Below are 16,695 nucleotides of genomic sequence, written 5' to 3' on the forward strand. Positions count from 1 at the left end.
TACACAGCATATTATGTACATTCTAATTTAAAAACCCTAAAAACCCTTCGAAAAAGGGGCTCCACACATCCACACTTGTTTTTAATTGAAATCGTGACTTCAAGTGTGTTAGTGTGTGTAACACCATTGCTCTTTTCAAAATAACTTATCTTTCCTTTCTGCCCGCATCACAGGTACACCCCCAATAAATCAACATCCAGCCCACATGATACATCCATGTCACCTTTTTATAATGGTTAAATTCAAGTTTTTGCAGCAAAATTTCAAATTTTCAGTTCCCTAACGTGAAATCTGTAATTATGGGTCACAAGTTTGCTTGCAAGGCAGCACTGCAATCTCACACTACATGTTACTCATTTACAACTGAATAATATTATAAGGTGTTTCATATATGTAAACTTTTAAAATTTTCCTCATAAAAGATCAGTCTCTTCTTGGTCTCCCTCGGCATCCTCTACCTCATTTTCTTCATCTTCTTCGGGTGCATCTGGATCCACGCCCTACAATAAAATACAAGGTTAATCCCAGGGAAAATGCACTCTTAGGGCTTTGGTAAATTTACCGCTTGCCCCAAACATTAAATTTTGAACTTTCTAAATTCTTGGTAGAGAGGAGACATGATTAAAACTCATGACCACTTGCTGTTACCATGCTAAATAACCATTTCTCCCAAAATCTTAAATTGATAGAAAAGTATGAATTTAATCTTAACCACTATTCTAAAAAGTTTAATTCTTCTGCATTTCCCATGCTGCATTTCCTTTTTTTTTAAGAAATTTTTTTCTTAATTGCCTTCATTTGAAGTATATTACATAAAATACAAAAAATAATCATGAAGCAAAGAATAGTGAAGTGTATGGAGAGTAATTGAAGGAACTGTAACTAATAAGCTGAAAGAGCAATATTATCAGAAACCTTCATTTGTTTCTCTAAGCGCTCTAGCCCCTTTTTTGCAGCTTCATTTTGTGGGTTTATCCTGCAACACAGTAAAAGAGTAAAAATGAAAGCATTTTTGAATAAAGGCATTGGAGGTTTTACCCTCCCCTGTTCTTTTAATCATAGGCCGCCCACATATTTCATTGACATTCAGTGTCCAATTTTACATCCTCAGGAAGTAGAATGGCCTGAAACCACTCATAGAAATTCATTAAGTTGAATAGATAAATTCAAAAGTAGCATGTTACCAAAAAGATTCATAAGTAACAGCCATTTCAAACTGGACAGCACAACTTAATAATGAGACCATGCCATCAGTAGTAGTGATGGCTCTAATCAAGAACTCTTAACTTCAAATACTATGTAAATTACAACGAGACATTCTCATGCTCAAAAGCCTGAGAATGGAAGAAAATCTGCAACAATGCAGAATTTATGTCCAGAATCTCCTGATCCAGAAAGAGATTCATATCTTATATTAGATTTTACCTCAACGCAGACTGATAATGTGATAAAGCATCTTGAAGCATATTTGTTGCAGCAAATACTTGAGCTAGTTTAACATGAAGAGAGTCGTCAGCCCAATCCTTGAGATATCGCTCAAGCAGAGATACAGCATCTCCATTTCGACCTTCAATAACATGGAGCTCAGCCAAAGCTAATGCGGCTCCTAGGTAACCGGGCTCCAACCTAAGTGCTGACTCATAGAATTTTTTGGCCTGTTACAAGTTTAAAAAAATTAAAAATCTTTGAAATCTGGATGAAAGCAACCTTTACTTCTAAGCTGACGCTGAAAAGATATATAAAGCTTTACCTTCTCTCTGCCACCAGAGTTACTAGCATGAACATCACCAACTAATTTTAGTGCCTTTGCCGATTGAGGCATTGCCTTCATTGCCTCCCTGGCAGCATACAAAGCCTCTTTGGTTTTAGAGAGAACCAAATAAGACTGAACCAAACCTGAAATCATAAATGAGTCCTTAATCATTTCAAGGCTTCTGCATTTTTCTGTTATTCATGCTTTCTTTAGAAAATAAATACATGTCTAAGGTAAAAGTGAGCTGCATGTTATGCAGGTGAGCGTTCCCCCTTGAAAGTTGCACCTTGATATGAACGAATATCAGGTCTCAATTCTTGAGCTGACCTAAAAGCAACTACAGCAGTTTCAGCTCGCTTCGCTGTTAACGACAGGTTACCCTGAAAACTTGAAGAAATTTTTTTGATCATGGAATTGAAGATAAAGAGCAACATATAACGAAATATTTATGGGGTATATGGCTCTTCAATCAGAATCCAGGAATCAAACTACCTATTCTATCAGGTGTTAAATTGTTTTAATACCTTCATAATGTGACCTGGTATGTGCCTCTCATCAATTCGAATGCTCTGCTTGCAAAGAATTAATAAATTTCATAAGATATGTTAATAAGAAAAGAGATCTATGCAGTATTTTTTTCAAATTAACCAACTGACCCTTTCAGCATAAGACAAAGCTCCTCTTTCATCTTTCCTTTCCCACAGTACAGACAAAGTCACAAACACTTCTGGCCTTGTAGGATCAATACTCAGCAAATCATTTGCTAACTTGTTTAGCTTTGTATAATCAGACTTTGTCTTTAGAAGTATTGCATACTCATCCATGTAAGTAACAATGTATGGATCTATTAATCGAGCCTGTAAAGACCAAAAACTTTATGTTTATATCTTCTTGCATGTACCTCTCTCCCTGTGTTTTGGTTGATGCGTGTGTGCGCGCGTGTGTGAGAGAGAGAGAGAGAGAGAGGAAAAGGGGGAGGGGGGGGGGAATAGTAATTGTATAAAAAAGAACTCATTACCTTTTCAAAATTCATTACGGCCTCCTCATTCTTGCCAATAATGGCTTCAATCTTCACATGATAGGTTTATAAATGTACAAGTAAAACAGAAAGACTAATCAAAATGCCATTGTCTTGCTAGTACCAACCTACTAAATGTAACATTCAAGAGCACTAAATGCGAAAATTTTGGCATATTAAACAAGCTTTGGAATTTTTGAAATACAATCAGCCCTACCTTTGCAATTTCAAGTAATAGGTGTGTATTATTAGGAAAGCGTTGCAAGAGATCTGCAAAGAGTTCCGAACCACCTGGCAACGAAAAAAGAACAATAAAAATTATTGATTAAAAGTTAAAACTCAGGCAGATAACAAGCAAAAGTTTAGAATTAATCAATTCTGCCAATGAAACTACACCTGAGAATAAGAAAAGTTATGAGGCATAACTTAACACATATTAGGAGTAGCAGTAGCAAACAACTTTTTCCCTATCATAGAGGACATCATCTACATGTCTTTCCCATGTAATTTAATCAAACAATAGACCGAGTGATCGACAGTTATAATTCCTAGCCTTATTTCCTCTATGTCCTTTTCCTTATCATTTGCCTTGGGTAAGAGTTCAAGTATGAGCAATCCTCTTCTTAAACCAGAGGTGAAGATTGCACGAACTATCAAAATTTAACAGATAGTGTGATTCCAGGATCATTACAAAAAATTAAAGTTATATTGTGTAATCTTCACCAGCCTGAGTGCTTTTAGATATCCTTTACACGTTTCTATGAGAAGAGATTACACTTTCATGCAAATACAGTGTTTATCAGTAGACCATGCCAATTGGAAACAAGTTCAGTAGTTCTAAGCTTCATAACAATTGGATAACAGATTTCACCATAAGTCACCAACAAAAAATTGAAAAATGTAGATCATGCCTTGTGATCTGAATATGATGCAGTTCTACAGCACACACCACACAGATAAAACTCTCAAAACCAGAAGAGATATTAGTCTACCTTTGTAATCGTTTGAAGCAATGCAACATTGGGCCTCAACATAGCGCTGCACAAAAAGGAATAATAATTAACTAACATTCATTTTTTGGGGAGGGAGGGGGGGGGGGGGGGGGTTGGGAATAGCANGGGGGGGGTGGTTGGAATAGCAATCTTAGTGTATAATGAAAAAAAAAAAAACTCCAACAGTATATATAGCATTGTGTATTTTAATAATGACTTAATGGATAAACAAAGTTTATTAATTTTATAAGAAAGACGAATGAAGCATCTAGCCAACAAATGATAACATGGACACTGCCAATAAATTAAGACTTGGAATAAATGGGTTTTAAAAAAAAAAAAAAGACTAATTCCAAGAAGAAAAAGGGACAATCTGAGTGATAAAAGTGCAAAAACGTTGTCTTTTGCATGACTAAGTGAGCATAGGCTAAGTGACAACTGATCATGATATGTGCTTTTTGAAATTAAAACCATGCTAAGAACAAAGATCTCTATCTCTATACAATATTTGTATTTATTTATTTATTTATAATTCAATTGTTACAACAGGGGAGGTGGATTCGAACCTTCTCTCTCCTTATAAAGGAGACCAGGCAATACCACTGAGTACAAGGCCCTTGATCTATTCAATATTTGTAATTCACATTGAAACAATAAAATAGACTTACAGGATCAACCTGTCAGAAGTAGTTTCAGCTAAATCAACTATCAATGCAGCCTATAAAAACTCATATTTACTCCAGTGACTCAGCAAGTCACTTTATTATCATTGCTAAGTTAGTATTAACCAGTTAAATATATCTAGAGGGCACTTTATCAACAAAACAGCGCAGCAAACTACCAAAGAAAACAGCCCAAAGGCATACTAGGTAGAAAGCTTGATGAACTATCAAAATAAATTCCAGATCCACATTTTACAATACATATGATCATACTTGGAGTGCATACTTGGTTTATAAGCCCACAGAACAAGATTTTCATGACAGAAGGGAAAGAGGTTCTGCAACTGGCAATTGCCAACAAAAAGCTGATAATACAGAGGATGATGAAGCTAGTAACTCATGATGGGACAAAATATCATATCTCTTCAGTAAGTACTTACTTGCAGCCAGCGGCTTGAATCAAAATGATCAAATGAAGCCCTCCCACTTCTATTTGGAGTCTGTAATTAAAATTTAAGAAGAACAACAGCATAAAAATGATGATATTTTATTTTTCAAACACTATGAACTAGGAGGAATTGTTGTAATAAAATCAAGTTACAATTAGGAGAAGACGTAACACTCATACAAGATAAAGTCCTTGAAAATGAAGAAAAATATGATTTGTGCAATGCATAAATTGATTGACCACCAATATGAAGTTGGTTTAATGGTTTCACCAACAAACCTGAGGAAACAATGAAATAATGTCCTTGGCTGAAGCTCCCATCTCTGCTAGAGCAGTAATAGCCTCAAGGACATAAGGGCAATGCCTATCAAAAAGACACAAAAATAAAGCTTGATTTTGACAACCAATATAATAAATCACAAAATCAATACTATTTCTATAATTCAGGTGATTTAGCATGCTATTTGAAAGCAGAGATCCATTTGATAACAATACACTTTTATGTATACACCTGTTGGCAAGCAAAGGCTTGCCAAGAAGGATGTTAGTGGAGCAGCGTCCATGGTCTAGGAACTTAGTGAGAGAAACTGGCAATCCAAATCCAAAGAACATTCAATGCATATGCCTAGGGCTACTAAAGTTGGTCAGGTCTTGTAAGCAATTTTTAGTCAAAGATTTAATTTCAGATTATATTAGAGCCACAAGGGAAAGACTGAGGCATAGAATTAAGAAAGAGCTGTGCAATTTATTATATAGATTCAACAAAATATTTTGTCTCCCTTTATATTTCTACACTACTGCAGCTTGTGTGTGCGTATAGAGAGAGAGAGATGCAGAGATTTCTCTTTTTCTTTTATTTTTGATAAGTAGAGAGAGGGAGAGAATTTTGGCCTACAGTACAAATTGAAGATCTGATTCTGACCACAACCTTTCCTCACTTCAAAGGCAGCACCTTCACCACTATGCTTACTGGCACTGGCTATGCATTCTAGCGTCTATGTTCAAGTAAGCATACAATAAACATGTCCACTCAAGTTCAAGAATGGAAATTGTGTAATTAAATTTTTTCTCCTTTTTTACCTATATAAAATAATATCCTTTTCATATGTAGATTTGTGTACTTCACACAATTCATTTTATTAGGATTCAGCATGTGGAGAGAATAGAAAGCACATTTGGAAGTTTGTATTCTTGAGCAAAAGATAATAAAGATAACGAAGAAAACAAATCAACAGATGTAAGATATATTAAAGTCTAAGATGAAGGGAAGTAGGTGTAAACCCAATTAACTTCTCAAACCTTAAACACTCTTTGTAACAGCTCATGGCATGACGGCTATGTCTAGCATTTCGATAAAGCTTCCCCATCAACAGATTCATCTGCAAATTTCTTGATTTTCCTGGAATACCCTCCATCTGCGAAGTACAGGCAATGAGATTGCACATATAAAAGATGAAAGGTAAAAGATAAGAACGCAGCTATTGAACAAAACCAACAAAATATACATCAGAAATTTTAGGATCTTGGTTCATCATTATACAATGCCACATGAGGATCCCTTACAAAAATAAAAGCAATCTGAGCTCTTTCCTATCCATAATTCCTCCACCAACAAACTTTTCTTATCATTCTTCTTCATATTAAATGAAAGAGACTAGCAACAAGAATGTGCATAGAGAGAGAGAGAGAGAGAGAGAGAGAGAGAGAGAGAGAGAACATCAATAGGCTCAACCTCAGCAAGGGCTGCTCTGTTCTCATTTAATGCACAGTGACAAGATGCGATTTTGAACTTGACCTGTCCATTAGACAGAAAAGGATAACAATGCATAAACAGCTTAACCTTAAACATAAAAAGTTTCAAAAAAAAAATTATATTATTAAGCTCCAGATAAGCTGAAAATGAAACCAAATTCATAACGAACATAATTGATCTACCTCATTTTCATTAATTGCTGAGATGTTAAAAGAATTTGGAGAAGATGACCTGTTTGGTGGCAATGAACTTCTAGAAGTTGTTGAATTCTGTTTAGGAATAATCTTGTAGTATTGCAATGCTTGTTTGTAAGTATGCTGTTAGAAAACAGAAAGACATCAAAACTTTAAAAAAATCCCAGAAAAAAAAAAAACAACAATGATAATCATATGCATAATTCAATAGGAGAATTGCATATAGAATAAATCTACATGTGATTGAACAATTTTCTTGTAGTCCAGTGGTACTTCTCAAACAGGAAGGAGGATTGTGGTTCGAACCACAGTTAAACGCATGATTTGCATATGGTTTGGGATTCTTCTATTGATTGTTTCATTCATAATAAGGTGACTAATTTTACCCTGGCCATTGACCTACTAAACCTTCTCATTTTTTACAGGCTCGGGACCGGCTGTGAACAAAATACATGATACTAAGCAAAGACGGCAAAGTTCTTATCTTGATTGTATCATCATGTAAAGAAGATTAAATGATGAAAGCACACAATTTTTTTTACTCTAACACAGCACCAAAATTTTAGATTTCCACAGACTCTAAGCTCGATCCTCCAACTTAATTAACAACAGCAAGTCCTAAACCACACTTAATATAAACCTTCCAGTTTCGCACATTAATGATGACCTGACTTCTTACAAGTTTTCGTGTCAAAGATGCTAAAGTTGCGAAATTTGAATGAATTAGTCACAGCAGATCCTAGCCTATTAAGTATTGAATCAAGCCACAAACTCAATCCAACTCTTTTGAACACACATAACAGAAAGCTTCAAATAAAAAATTACTACATTTGGATATAACTGTGTATTCACCATTCAGATTTGGATATAAATGACTACATTTCTGCTTATTGAGCAGTTACCATAGCATTGAAATGCACAGTAAATTTCAAACAAAGTTTAAGCCTGAGTGTGTTTGTTCTTACAATTGCTCGGCGATACTCTCGCTCGCGAAACAATGCGTCGCTGAGAAGAACCTGCAGTGGAAATAGCAAACAAAATGAGAATAAAGAGCTTGAAATTTTCGAATTTGAAGGAAAAAGGAAAAATCCAAACCAAGCTTTCGGCCTTGATGTGAGGACTGGTTTCGGCATTAGCGGCTGGCGATGAAACGAGAAAACAACCCTGATTCAAACAAATCAATCGGATTAAAGTAAAAGCGAAATTGAAATCTAAGAGTAAAAAAGTGAAAATTGATTTTATAGGGGAAGTGAGAAATGAAAAATACGAGGGTCTGAGCTGAGGTGTAGAGGCCGTGTTCGAGGAGGTAGTGATTTGATCTTTAGGGACGTCCATTCTGATTGATTGAGTTGAGTTAGACAGTAATGAGTGAGAGAGAAGAAGCGCGTTTTGTGTAGTGTTGCTTTGGGAGTGAGGTTTTTGAAGAAAGCCTCCGGTTCTAACCCCGCTCACTTTTTAAAACCCCTCTTCTCTGTCTCTCGTAGTGGCAGTGCAAATGTGTTTGGATTTTGCCATTTTGGTATCAAGTGGTAAAATTTTACTGTTTTCATTTTGAACGGTTTGAGGTTTTACCTCCCTATTCCTAAGGGCTTGACCAAATTCAAATTGTTCAAACTTTGTATCATTTTAAGAATGATTCATGATAATTGTGCTTTATTATGTTGTTAAAACAATGACGTGTTTCTTTTATATGTAGATATAATTCAATCTTGGATTTCTTATTCAATAAGAAAAAGTCATTGATTTAAGTTTTTATGGGATGTGTGATAATGGGCTAATAGCCCAATAGCATTAATGTTAATGGAACTAACTTCTTTTTGTTTAATTATTTTCCTTTAATAGTTTTTTATTATTTTTTTTAATCTTGAGTTTTTATAATGGGTGTTGTTTTATAGGTATGACAACAGTAGTAGAACGAGGTCAAACCATAAAAATCTGCCTGGGCCAAGAGTGGGAGTGGTTGGGGTGAGGTAAGATAAGTACATTTTGCCATCCTTAATGCATTACTTTTGAAACTTTTAAGAGTAATAAGAAAGACAAGAGAGGAGAGGGAGAGGGGAGAGGGGTGATTGTAAGAATATAAATCAGATATAGCCTCCGTTTGGATACCAATGAAAAATGAAAAATATTTCACTATTCAGCTTAATTTTGTTACTATTCATAGGCCCTACTGCAATTTTTAGTATTATTCATAGGTCATACTGTACTATTTCAGTTAACTTTTACCTCTATTTATAGTACTTTCAGTAATAAGTTTTCAGTTTAAGCAAAATAAGCGGTATCCAAACAGACCCATAAGAGTGTTTGGAAAGCTAGTAAAAGAATATATAATATATATATATAAATAAAAGGTTAAACCATGTGTGTGGAAACACATACTCCGGCAACGCAAGACAAGAAAGGCAAATTCCATCTTGTCCTGGCCTCTTTGAGTCAAAGTAAATCACATGTGACGAGGCTAGTCAAATCAAGGTTTTTCACATATCTTTTTACAACTATTTACATGGAATGTTATGATTGAAGCAACATCTTTTCATTTTAGTCTATCAGTCTACCATTAACATCATTTTATTATACATCAATTACAACGAGACAAAATTGGGACTGACTCTAGAATTTTAATTTTAGGGAAATTTTATCATCCCTTACATTATGTTTTATGTTATTTGTGGTAGGAATGTATATGGGCTGGGTTGGGTTGAGTTGACTGAGATTAGAGGATTTTTTCAACCCAACATAACCATCACGTGTTGAAACCAACCTAACCCAACCCACATAAGTCAGGTTGGGTTGGTGAATTGCATTGCAATGTGTTTATCTCTTGTAAAAATTAGACTTTCATCAATTATTTAAGCTTTTCTTATTTAATTATTACAATTTACATAATATAATTAAATTACATTTCAAATTTTCTAAATTAATTCTCTAAATACTAGAATGAATCAAAATAAAGGTAACACAATAAATTTATATGCGTATAGTGGGTTGGGTTGGGTTGGGTGATATTATATGAGTTGAAAAAACTATCAACCTAAACCAACTCATCCTAAAACTCAAATAAAAGCAACCTTGCCCATCCCACCATTTTACACAAACCAAGTAACCAACCTTAGGTTGGATGCGCACCCTGCCTGTGGGTTAGACCAGCGTTACAGCAAATAAAAGCCAGCCCAAAGCCCAACCACGAACAACCTGTTCTTCGGCCCAAAAAGCCCATATCCTGACTAAAAATAAACAAAAAGCCTCTCTCTCTCTTCTCTCTATCGCTGTGTCACTGTGTGAAAGCAATCATGGAATCGTCATCGTCTTCTCGACCGAACCGCGAGAAGATGGTAAAGAAGGTAATTTGGCCAGCGATACGAGGGCGATCTTGTCCAATCTGCCTCAAAGACCTGGAAGCTCGAGAAGCCGCGGTGCTCACAGATTGCAAACACGCCTACTGCGTCCGATGCATTCGGAAGTGGAGTGGTCTCAAACGGAACTGCCCTCTCTGTAACGCTCACTTCGATTCCTGGTTCTGCGATATCTCCCTTTCTTCTCGAACCTTCTACAAAAAGAGATTATCTGCTTTGAACAATAATATTGCTGATAATACTAGAAACAACGACGTTCGAGTCGGTTTCCGCCGAACAGGTCATCGACATCGAAGGTTAGTAATTTTGAGATTTGTGTATATATTGCTGTTTTTTTTTCCGAGAAAGTGTAGGAAAAAGAAAAGGAATTTCGCTTTTGAATAAAAGAAAAAAAGTTGTTAATTTGTGAATTAGGCTCACTATAGTTGTTGTGTTTTGTTTTCAGTTTAAAACATAGATTAAAATTGATGTTAACCCAATAGATCATTGGATGTGTGTGTGTGTGTGTGGTGTGTGTGTGTGTTTTTTTTTTTATAAATTTGTCTCTCTGTTTGGTTGCTGAGAAAGTGAGTAAGAGAAAAGAAATTTACAGTATGGAGGAGGAAAAAAAAATTGGAATGAAAGAAAAAGTCTTTTTAGCTCTTTTTCATTTTATATATATTTTTTAAATTGTGTTTTTAACTTAAAATTCAGATTGAAATTGGTTTAAATAGAATAGAGTCTCGTAGTTGAGTTTTTATTATATTTGTTTCTCTGTTTGGCAAAGAAGAAAAATAGACTGTTTTTTTTTTGTTTTTTTTGTTTTTTTTTTTTTTTTGAATATAGTTCATTATTGTTTTGTATATATAGTTTTGTTAGAATTGGTATTTTGAACTTAAATATTACCTTTCCCCAACTCGATATAGGAGTATTCGGAGAATAAGGAATGAATTAAATAGCCTTAGCTGGCAACCAAGGTCATTGCCGTGGCGGAGATCCTTTGGGCGGCCAGGATCTGTGCCTCCTGATGTTATTGCTGAAAGAAAACTTCAATGGCGTGCCAGGTACCTTATCAAAAATAAATAATAAATAAAAATTATACATATAATTTTGGCATTTGGGTTATGATATGCTCATATACTGATATACTTACACATTTAGATGTGGTCTTGAATTTTCTTGTGTTTTTGTTGTTATTTGGGCATTAGTCTGATAGCTCTATGGTTTTTGCTAATTTTGGCATTTGGGTTATGATACATACATACATGATACATACATACATAGCAAAGGACTTAAATTTTTCTTTATTCCAAAGGCATTGATCTGATAGCTCTGAGGTTTTTATGCTAATTTTGGCATTTGGGCTTTGATTTGTGCAGCATTTATAGCCGGCGTTTGCAGGCTGTTTCTTCACCTTCCCAAAATTGTCGTGAGCAGGTATGATTACTTATTTCTTGCCTTAGAAGTATGGAGTATCACTGTTTTTGCATTATCAGAATACAATTTTTGTCACCAGTTGAATAAAAAGACTGCCTTTTGTTATCCAAGCACGTTATTCTTTCTAGCATCCACAGCTCTACGAACTTTTTTTTCCCTCTTCAATGGGTTGAGTTATAATGTATTTATTACTGTTTGATCTTGAGGTGATGCCTATTTGTAATGAAAGTCATTGTCGAAGGATCTGATTATCCCTTAGTACAAAACTATTTTATTGAATTGTAATTACGATGAGAAAGAAAGGGTTGAGTTTAACCTGATCTAATTTGTTTTTCATCTTTGAAATTTCAGAACATATCAGGAAATATTGGTGCAAAGGAAAGAATAATGCAAAGAATAGGACCATGGATTCGGAGGGAGCTACAGGCTATCCTTGGGACCCAGAATTTTTTTGGTTTTAAGCTTTGGCGGCGGCGCCCCCCCCTCCCCGCGGGTACGAATCATGGTTCCATCCCTGACTGCTCAACAAGTCCAGGAGCTGCTTTCATGCATCTTACGTGAGGTAGCTTAGTTTGGTTACTGGAAGCAAAACAAAATTTGGAGTTGACATGGATTTAAGCCCACATCATGCTTGTGATGAAGCTGGATAAAAGATTGCAGCCACAAGGGCTGATCTGATAATGAGACTGACAATCTTCTGTTACAAGATGTTGGTTTGGGAGAGGTGCTGGTTTACTTTGGGGCAGCCAAATATTATCAAGGCAATGGTTTTTAGTATTGAAGTGGCGTAGATCTCTCAATTTTACAACTTTCCAAAGCCCCAAAGATATCAAGGCAATAGTTTTGAGCCTTGAAGTGGCGTAGATCTCTGAATTTCATAATTTTTCAAAGCATCATCAAAATCGAGGGTGTTATGTTGTGTCGTAAATTAGTAATTTTTCAAAATTCAACAAAATCAAGGACAGAACTCCCAGATTTGGATGGTCAAGCATGAAATCTTTGCCTTCACATTGGCCCTAATACTTTACTAAAATATGCAATTGCTCCAGAGGACCATATATGGAGTCAAATTTATTGCAGCAAAACCTTGATGGTATTATTGATTTAATTTATTTTTTAACCCATGGTAGTTGTTTTTAGTTTGCTGATAATTTATGTTGGTTTGAGATTTTAATGTGTACAAAAGGACTCGTAGTATTTGGTCTGTCAACCAATACAAAAAGCATTATTCTGCACATGTACTCCAGGTCGTGCTTACATCAAAAACGGGCTTTACTTAGTCTTTTCACGCCCACGTCACCTGATCTTTAATTTTGGAAGTAGGGAAATATAAATCAAATAAAATTGTTTCTCATATGTATCAGTAAACAAGAGATTTAAAATATCTTTTCTTTTTTTTGAGGTTCAGATTTGGCTTGCTGCTAATCTTTAACCATGTACACTGGAGGGTTTGAAGCCAATATATACCTCATGTATAACAATCAAACAAAATCTACTTAACGAGGCTGAATTCTCCAATCTGGTTTGGGGGGATTTTCCTTTAACTCACTATACGTTGATTGAAAGGATCATTTATGTGTAATATTAGTTACATGAATTTTTTAATAAGTTATATGACTTGTTTAAATAATGCATGTGGATGATTTTATAAATCGCCATGTAGTGGATTGGGGGAGATTTTTTCAAATTGGTTTAAAGAAAAACCTTTTCTAAAACGGGATTTGGTATGTTTGTTTATACTACGCATAAAATTCAAGAAGTATTTGTCGAACCATTTTTCTTTTCCATTTTATTATTTATTATTTCTAAAATTTACAATTCTGCAGGCATGGAAATTGTCATATCATATATGATTAATGCTGGCTAATGATCTGAGATATTGACATTGTTGCTGTCACCCTATTCCATGTTGAGCAAATATCACAAATTTACAGCCTTTGCATGGTTCAGATATGGAGACTTAATTGTATGATTTATTCATTTAATTTTATCATTCGAATCATCTCTTAAAATGCTAAAAGAATTGCTCAATCTCAATCACCAGCCTAATGAAATTGAACTATTTAGGCACTACTGGGGAATGAGACCGTGTTATCTCAACCTTTGGCTAGTGCTATGTACAATAGTGGCGCACTTTGGCGGCCTAAGACCCGCGTGTTTTGCCAAATTTGGCAGTTTGTTCCTTGAAACTCAGAAATTGATAATTGTTTGCCAGGTGATTCTACGTTGTAATTAATTCAAGTATTGGTCCTGTGGTTTTCACTTTTCATGCCTTGTGCGTGATTAGTGAGGTTTTGGGTTCAAGATTCCTGTATAAAATTATCTGGAATGTGTGGAAGTGGAACAGAATCGAATTAGCATATGTGCGTGGTACTATGTAGTATATATTAAACAAGGACTGCTTTTAATACCCTAATCCATGCTGAACTATAATTCCAGAAATTAATCTACTGCTTTTGTATGATTTTCATGTAATGCAGAGAAGTAATTAGATGATTTATCTATTTTTATCATTTATATCATTGAATTATATGATGATCATTATAAAAGAAAAAAAATTTATATGATGATCAGTAACCAACCTAAAAATTCGGGACTAAAACTTGATTGTTGTTTTTACCAAAGAATCTCTTAAAAGATGACTAAAGAACAAAGAGATCAATCAAACAAAGTCAAATGAAAATGAAGTATATATTTTGGCAAGCTTTCCCCGCAACAAGACAATTTGTTTTGGAGGTGTAAAACCAAAAACAAGGAAGAAACAGTAGAACTGCAATCAAACATTAGGAAAGGTTTAGACTATTCAGTGCCAAAAATTTAAAACAAGGGAAATGAGTATTGAACACGTACTATTACTTTATTATAAACTCATTACACCACCATACTCATGTAAGGGGAGGATTTGAGTAGATACCATTTGAGCTAGAGCTCATCGAAATTTATTATTGCAAGATAAAATTTATTGTAGTAATCACCATAAACCTGGTGATATATACCAAGAACAACAACACTCCACTGCTAGCCTTTGGTGCAAAAATCCTTGTGCACAAATATTTGCCAGTATAGACGACCACCCACCATCTTGATTACGTGATCTAAGAATGAAACGTTCTACACCATTTTTTTTTCCTCCTCTACTTTTTAAACATGCAGGAAATGGGTTGCTTAGGTCGATTTATATAGGCTTTAGCAAAATGAGAATATTTATAACTCACCAACTTTCAAATATTTACATTCATATTATCAGAATTACGTATTCAAGGGTTTGCTATTATGCTAAAATATTTATTGTTTCCATATTAAGCAAACGTAGGGAGTACACAAACTTTAATATTCACATTGTCTCTCAATATAGTAAGCACAACATTGTCCAGATAAAATACTAAAAACAGTCGTATAGCATGATCTTCACAAATTTTTATTTTATTTATTTTATATTAAATAGCTTTCCATTAAATAACAAATATAGCCAATTTAAAATTTATATGCTCAGCTGGTTTTGTACAGGTTCCTTTGTATTCTCCATATTGTCAATTTGTCATTGAATTTTCATGTCAAACTCTCGTCATTTCAAGCAAACCCCCCGAACATGTAACAAAAACTTTTAACCTTTTAGGATAGAGATAGATGCAAAGTTCTGTTGTAGAAAATGGATAGTAAATCTATGGGAAAAAAATTACCACTAAAGAAAATTAATCACAATTAATTGCCTATTACTGTAAATTAATTCCATAATAAATCACTAAATGGAAATATCATTAGACTATCAAAATTGGAAGCCGTAAATATTTGGCCACTCAAAATTTAGAGAAATTAGAAAAATCCTAAAGACCGTTATATACCTAAAATTATAATACTCCAATATATTGTCAATTTAGATTACTGATTAATTAGTTTTTAACATTGAACTTAGCGAGTTCTATAAGTTGCCAAAGTAATTAGCGTTAACTTAGTGATATACTCAAAAAAAGAAAAAAAAGAAAAAAAAAGTGATATACTCAAGCACAATAATCTACTGAAACATTACTAAGATACAATTGCTATAATGAAGAGTGAAGACCATACTTGGAGTTGGATTTGTTACAGCAAAACCTTCGTGGTTTTATTATTCATTTTGTTTCTGTGTGGCTGATAATGTACTCTGCTTGAGATTTTAATACGTAGAAAGAGACTTGTAATCAATGTCCATTATTATATATAATAGTAGAAGCTTAATTGGATATTAATCCTAAAATCAATCAAATATTAATCCTAAAATCAATCATGTTCTGCCACGTAAAAATATGTAGAAAGAGATCAGCAAAATCTAAGATATTAATCCTAAAATCAATCATGTGCTGCCATGTAAAATATAATAGTAGAAGCTAAGATATTAATCCTATAAAACCAATCTAAATCTAAAATACATGAGAGTATAATTAACAACTAGCCTTACTTTTTTTTACTAAATCTAAAGTACATGAGAGTACGCATAAGCAAGGCTAAAGAGCTCATTAATTTTTAACCCTAATAATAAAAAGAGAATAGTAGAAGCTAAGATATTAATCCTATAAAATCAATCTAAATCTAAAGTACAAAAGAGTATAACAACTAGCCTTAATTACTTTTTTCTTACTAAATCTAAAAGCAAAGAGCTCATTAATTTTTAACCCTAATATAACTAGCTAAATAAGGCTTTGGGGAGACCTCCTCCTTTCACCTTTCCCTTGAGCATGTATCTAGTCTAATATCTACTCCAAAATATATTAGTTCATTAATTATAATAATTAAAAAGAATAAAATAGTTATTCTCATTTTCAATGTGGAATTAAACATTTCACTAACTTTTTATCTTCCATATTAACTCTTATATCATTATATTTATGTTGTCATATTAATCAACATTGGGTTAACTTCACATTGAAAAATGAGTGTGAGTTTAAGAGGTTTAAAGCCTGTACTGTGTATCCAAGAGTTAGACCATTTTAGATATACACTACTGTAAATTTTTTTTAAAAATCTTCTCCCATTTTCCCATGTGTGTGTTAAAAATACTTAGTATTGTAATTTTTTTTTGTCATATTAATCAATTTTAATTATATAATATTAAAATGCTCCAACAAAAGT

The 16,695-nt window shown here is 34.0% G+C and overlaps 2 protein-coding genes across 2 annotated transcripts; one reads left to right on the plus strand and one right to left on the minus strand.

The window, feature by feature from the left end:
* Positions 1-206: 206 nt before the first annotated feature.
* LOC112001888 (anaphase-promoting complex subunit 7) lies at positions 207-8,322 on the minus strand. Its single transcript, XM_024034055.2, is given in 19 exon segments — positions 207-500; positions 916-976; positions 1,426-1,655; positions 1,751-1,896; positions 2,040-2,133; positions 2,278-2,322; positions 2,410-2,610; positions 2,772-2,822; positions 2,989-3,062; positions 3,764-3,809; positions 4,866-4,925; positions 5,153-5,237; positions 6,173-6,288; positions 6,606-6,668; positions 6,809-6,943; positions 7,786-7,836; positions 7,916-7,984; positions 8,088-8,125; positions 8,128-8,322. Coding segments are annotated over 19 exon segments (1,680 nt in total). The 5' UTR covers positions 8,156-8,322; the 3' UTR covers positions 207-413.
* Positions 8,323-10,073: 1,751 nt separating this feature from the next.
* On the plus strand, positions 10,074-12,150 carry LOC112001895 (uncharacterized). The gene is made up of 4 exons (XM_065772762.1): positions 10,074-10,469; positions 11,079-11,216; positions 11,532-11,589; positions 11,941-12,150. The coding sequence occupies exons 1-4, from the start codon at positions 10,111-10,113 to the stop codon at positions 12,148-12,150; spliced, it is 765 nt and encodes a 254-aa protein (XP_065628834.1). The 5' UTR covers positions 10,074-10,110.
* Positions 12,151-16,695: the final 4,545 nt, after the last annotated feature.

The sequence above is a fragment of the Quercus suber genome, unplaced genomic scaffold (assembly GCF_002906115.3).
Source record: "Quercus suber isolate HL8 unplaced genomic scaffold, Cork oak 2.0 scaffold_63, whole genome shotgun sequence".
In the NCBI taxonomy this organism is placed as follows: Eukaryota; Viridiplantae; Streptophyta; class Magnoliopsida; order Fagales; family Fagaceae; genus Quercus; species Quercus suber.

Bases quoted from the DNA above. Each gene is read 5' to 3' on its own strand.
- LOC112001895 (XM_065772762.1), top strand. From the start codon at position 10,111: ATGGAATCGTCATCGTCTTCTCGACCGAACCGCGAGAAGATGGTAAAG. The intron at 10,470-11,078 runs GTTAGTAATTTT...AACTCGATATAG, and splicing joins ACAGGTCATCGACATCGAAG to GAGTATTCGGAGAATAAGGA. The intron at 11,217-11,531 runs GTACCTTATCAA...TGATTTGTGCAG, and splicing joins AAACTTCAATGGCGTGCCAG to CATTTATAGCCGGCGTTTGC.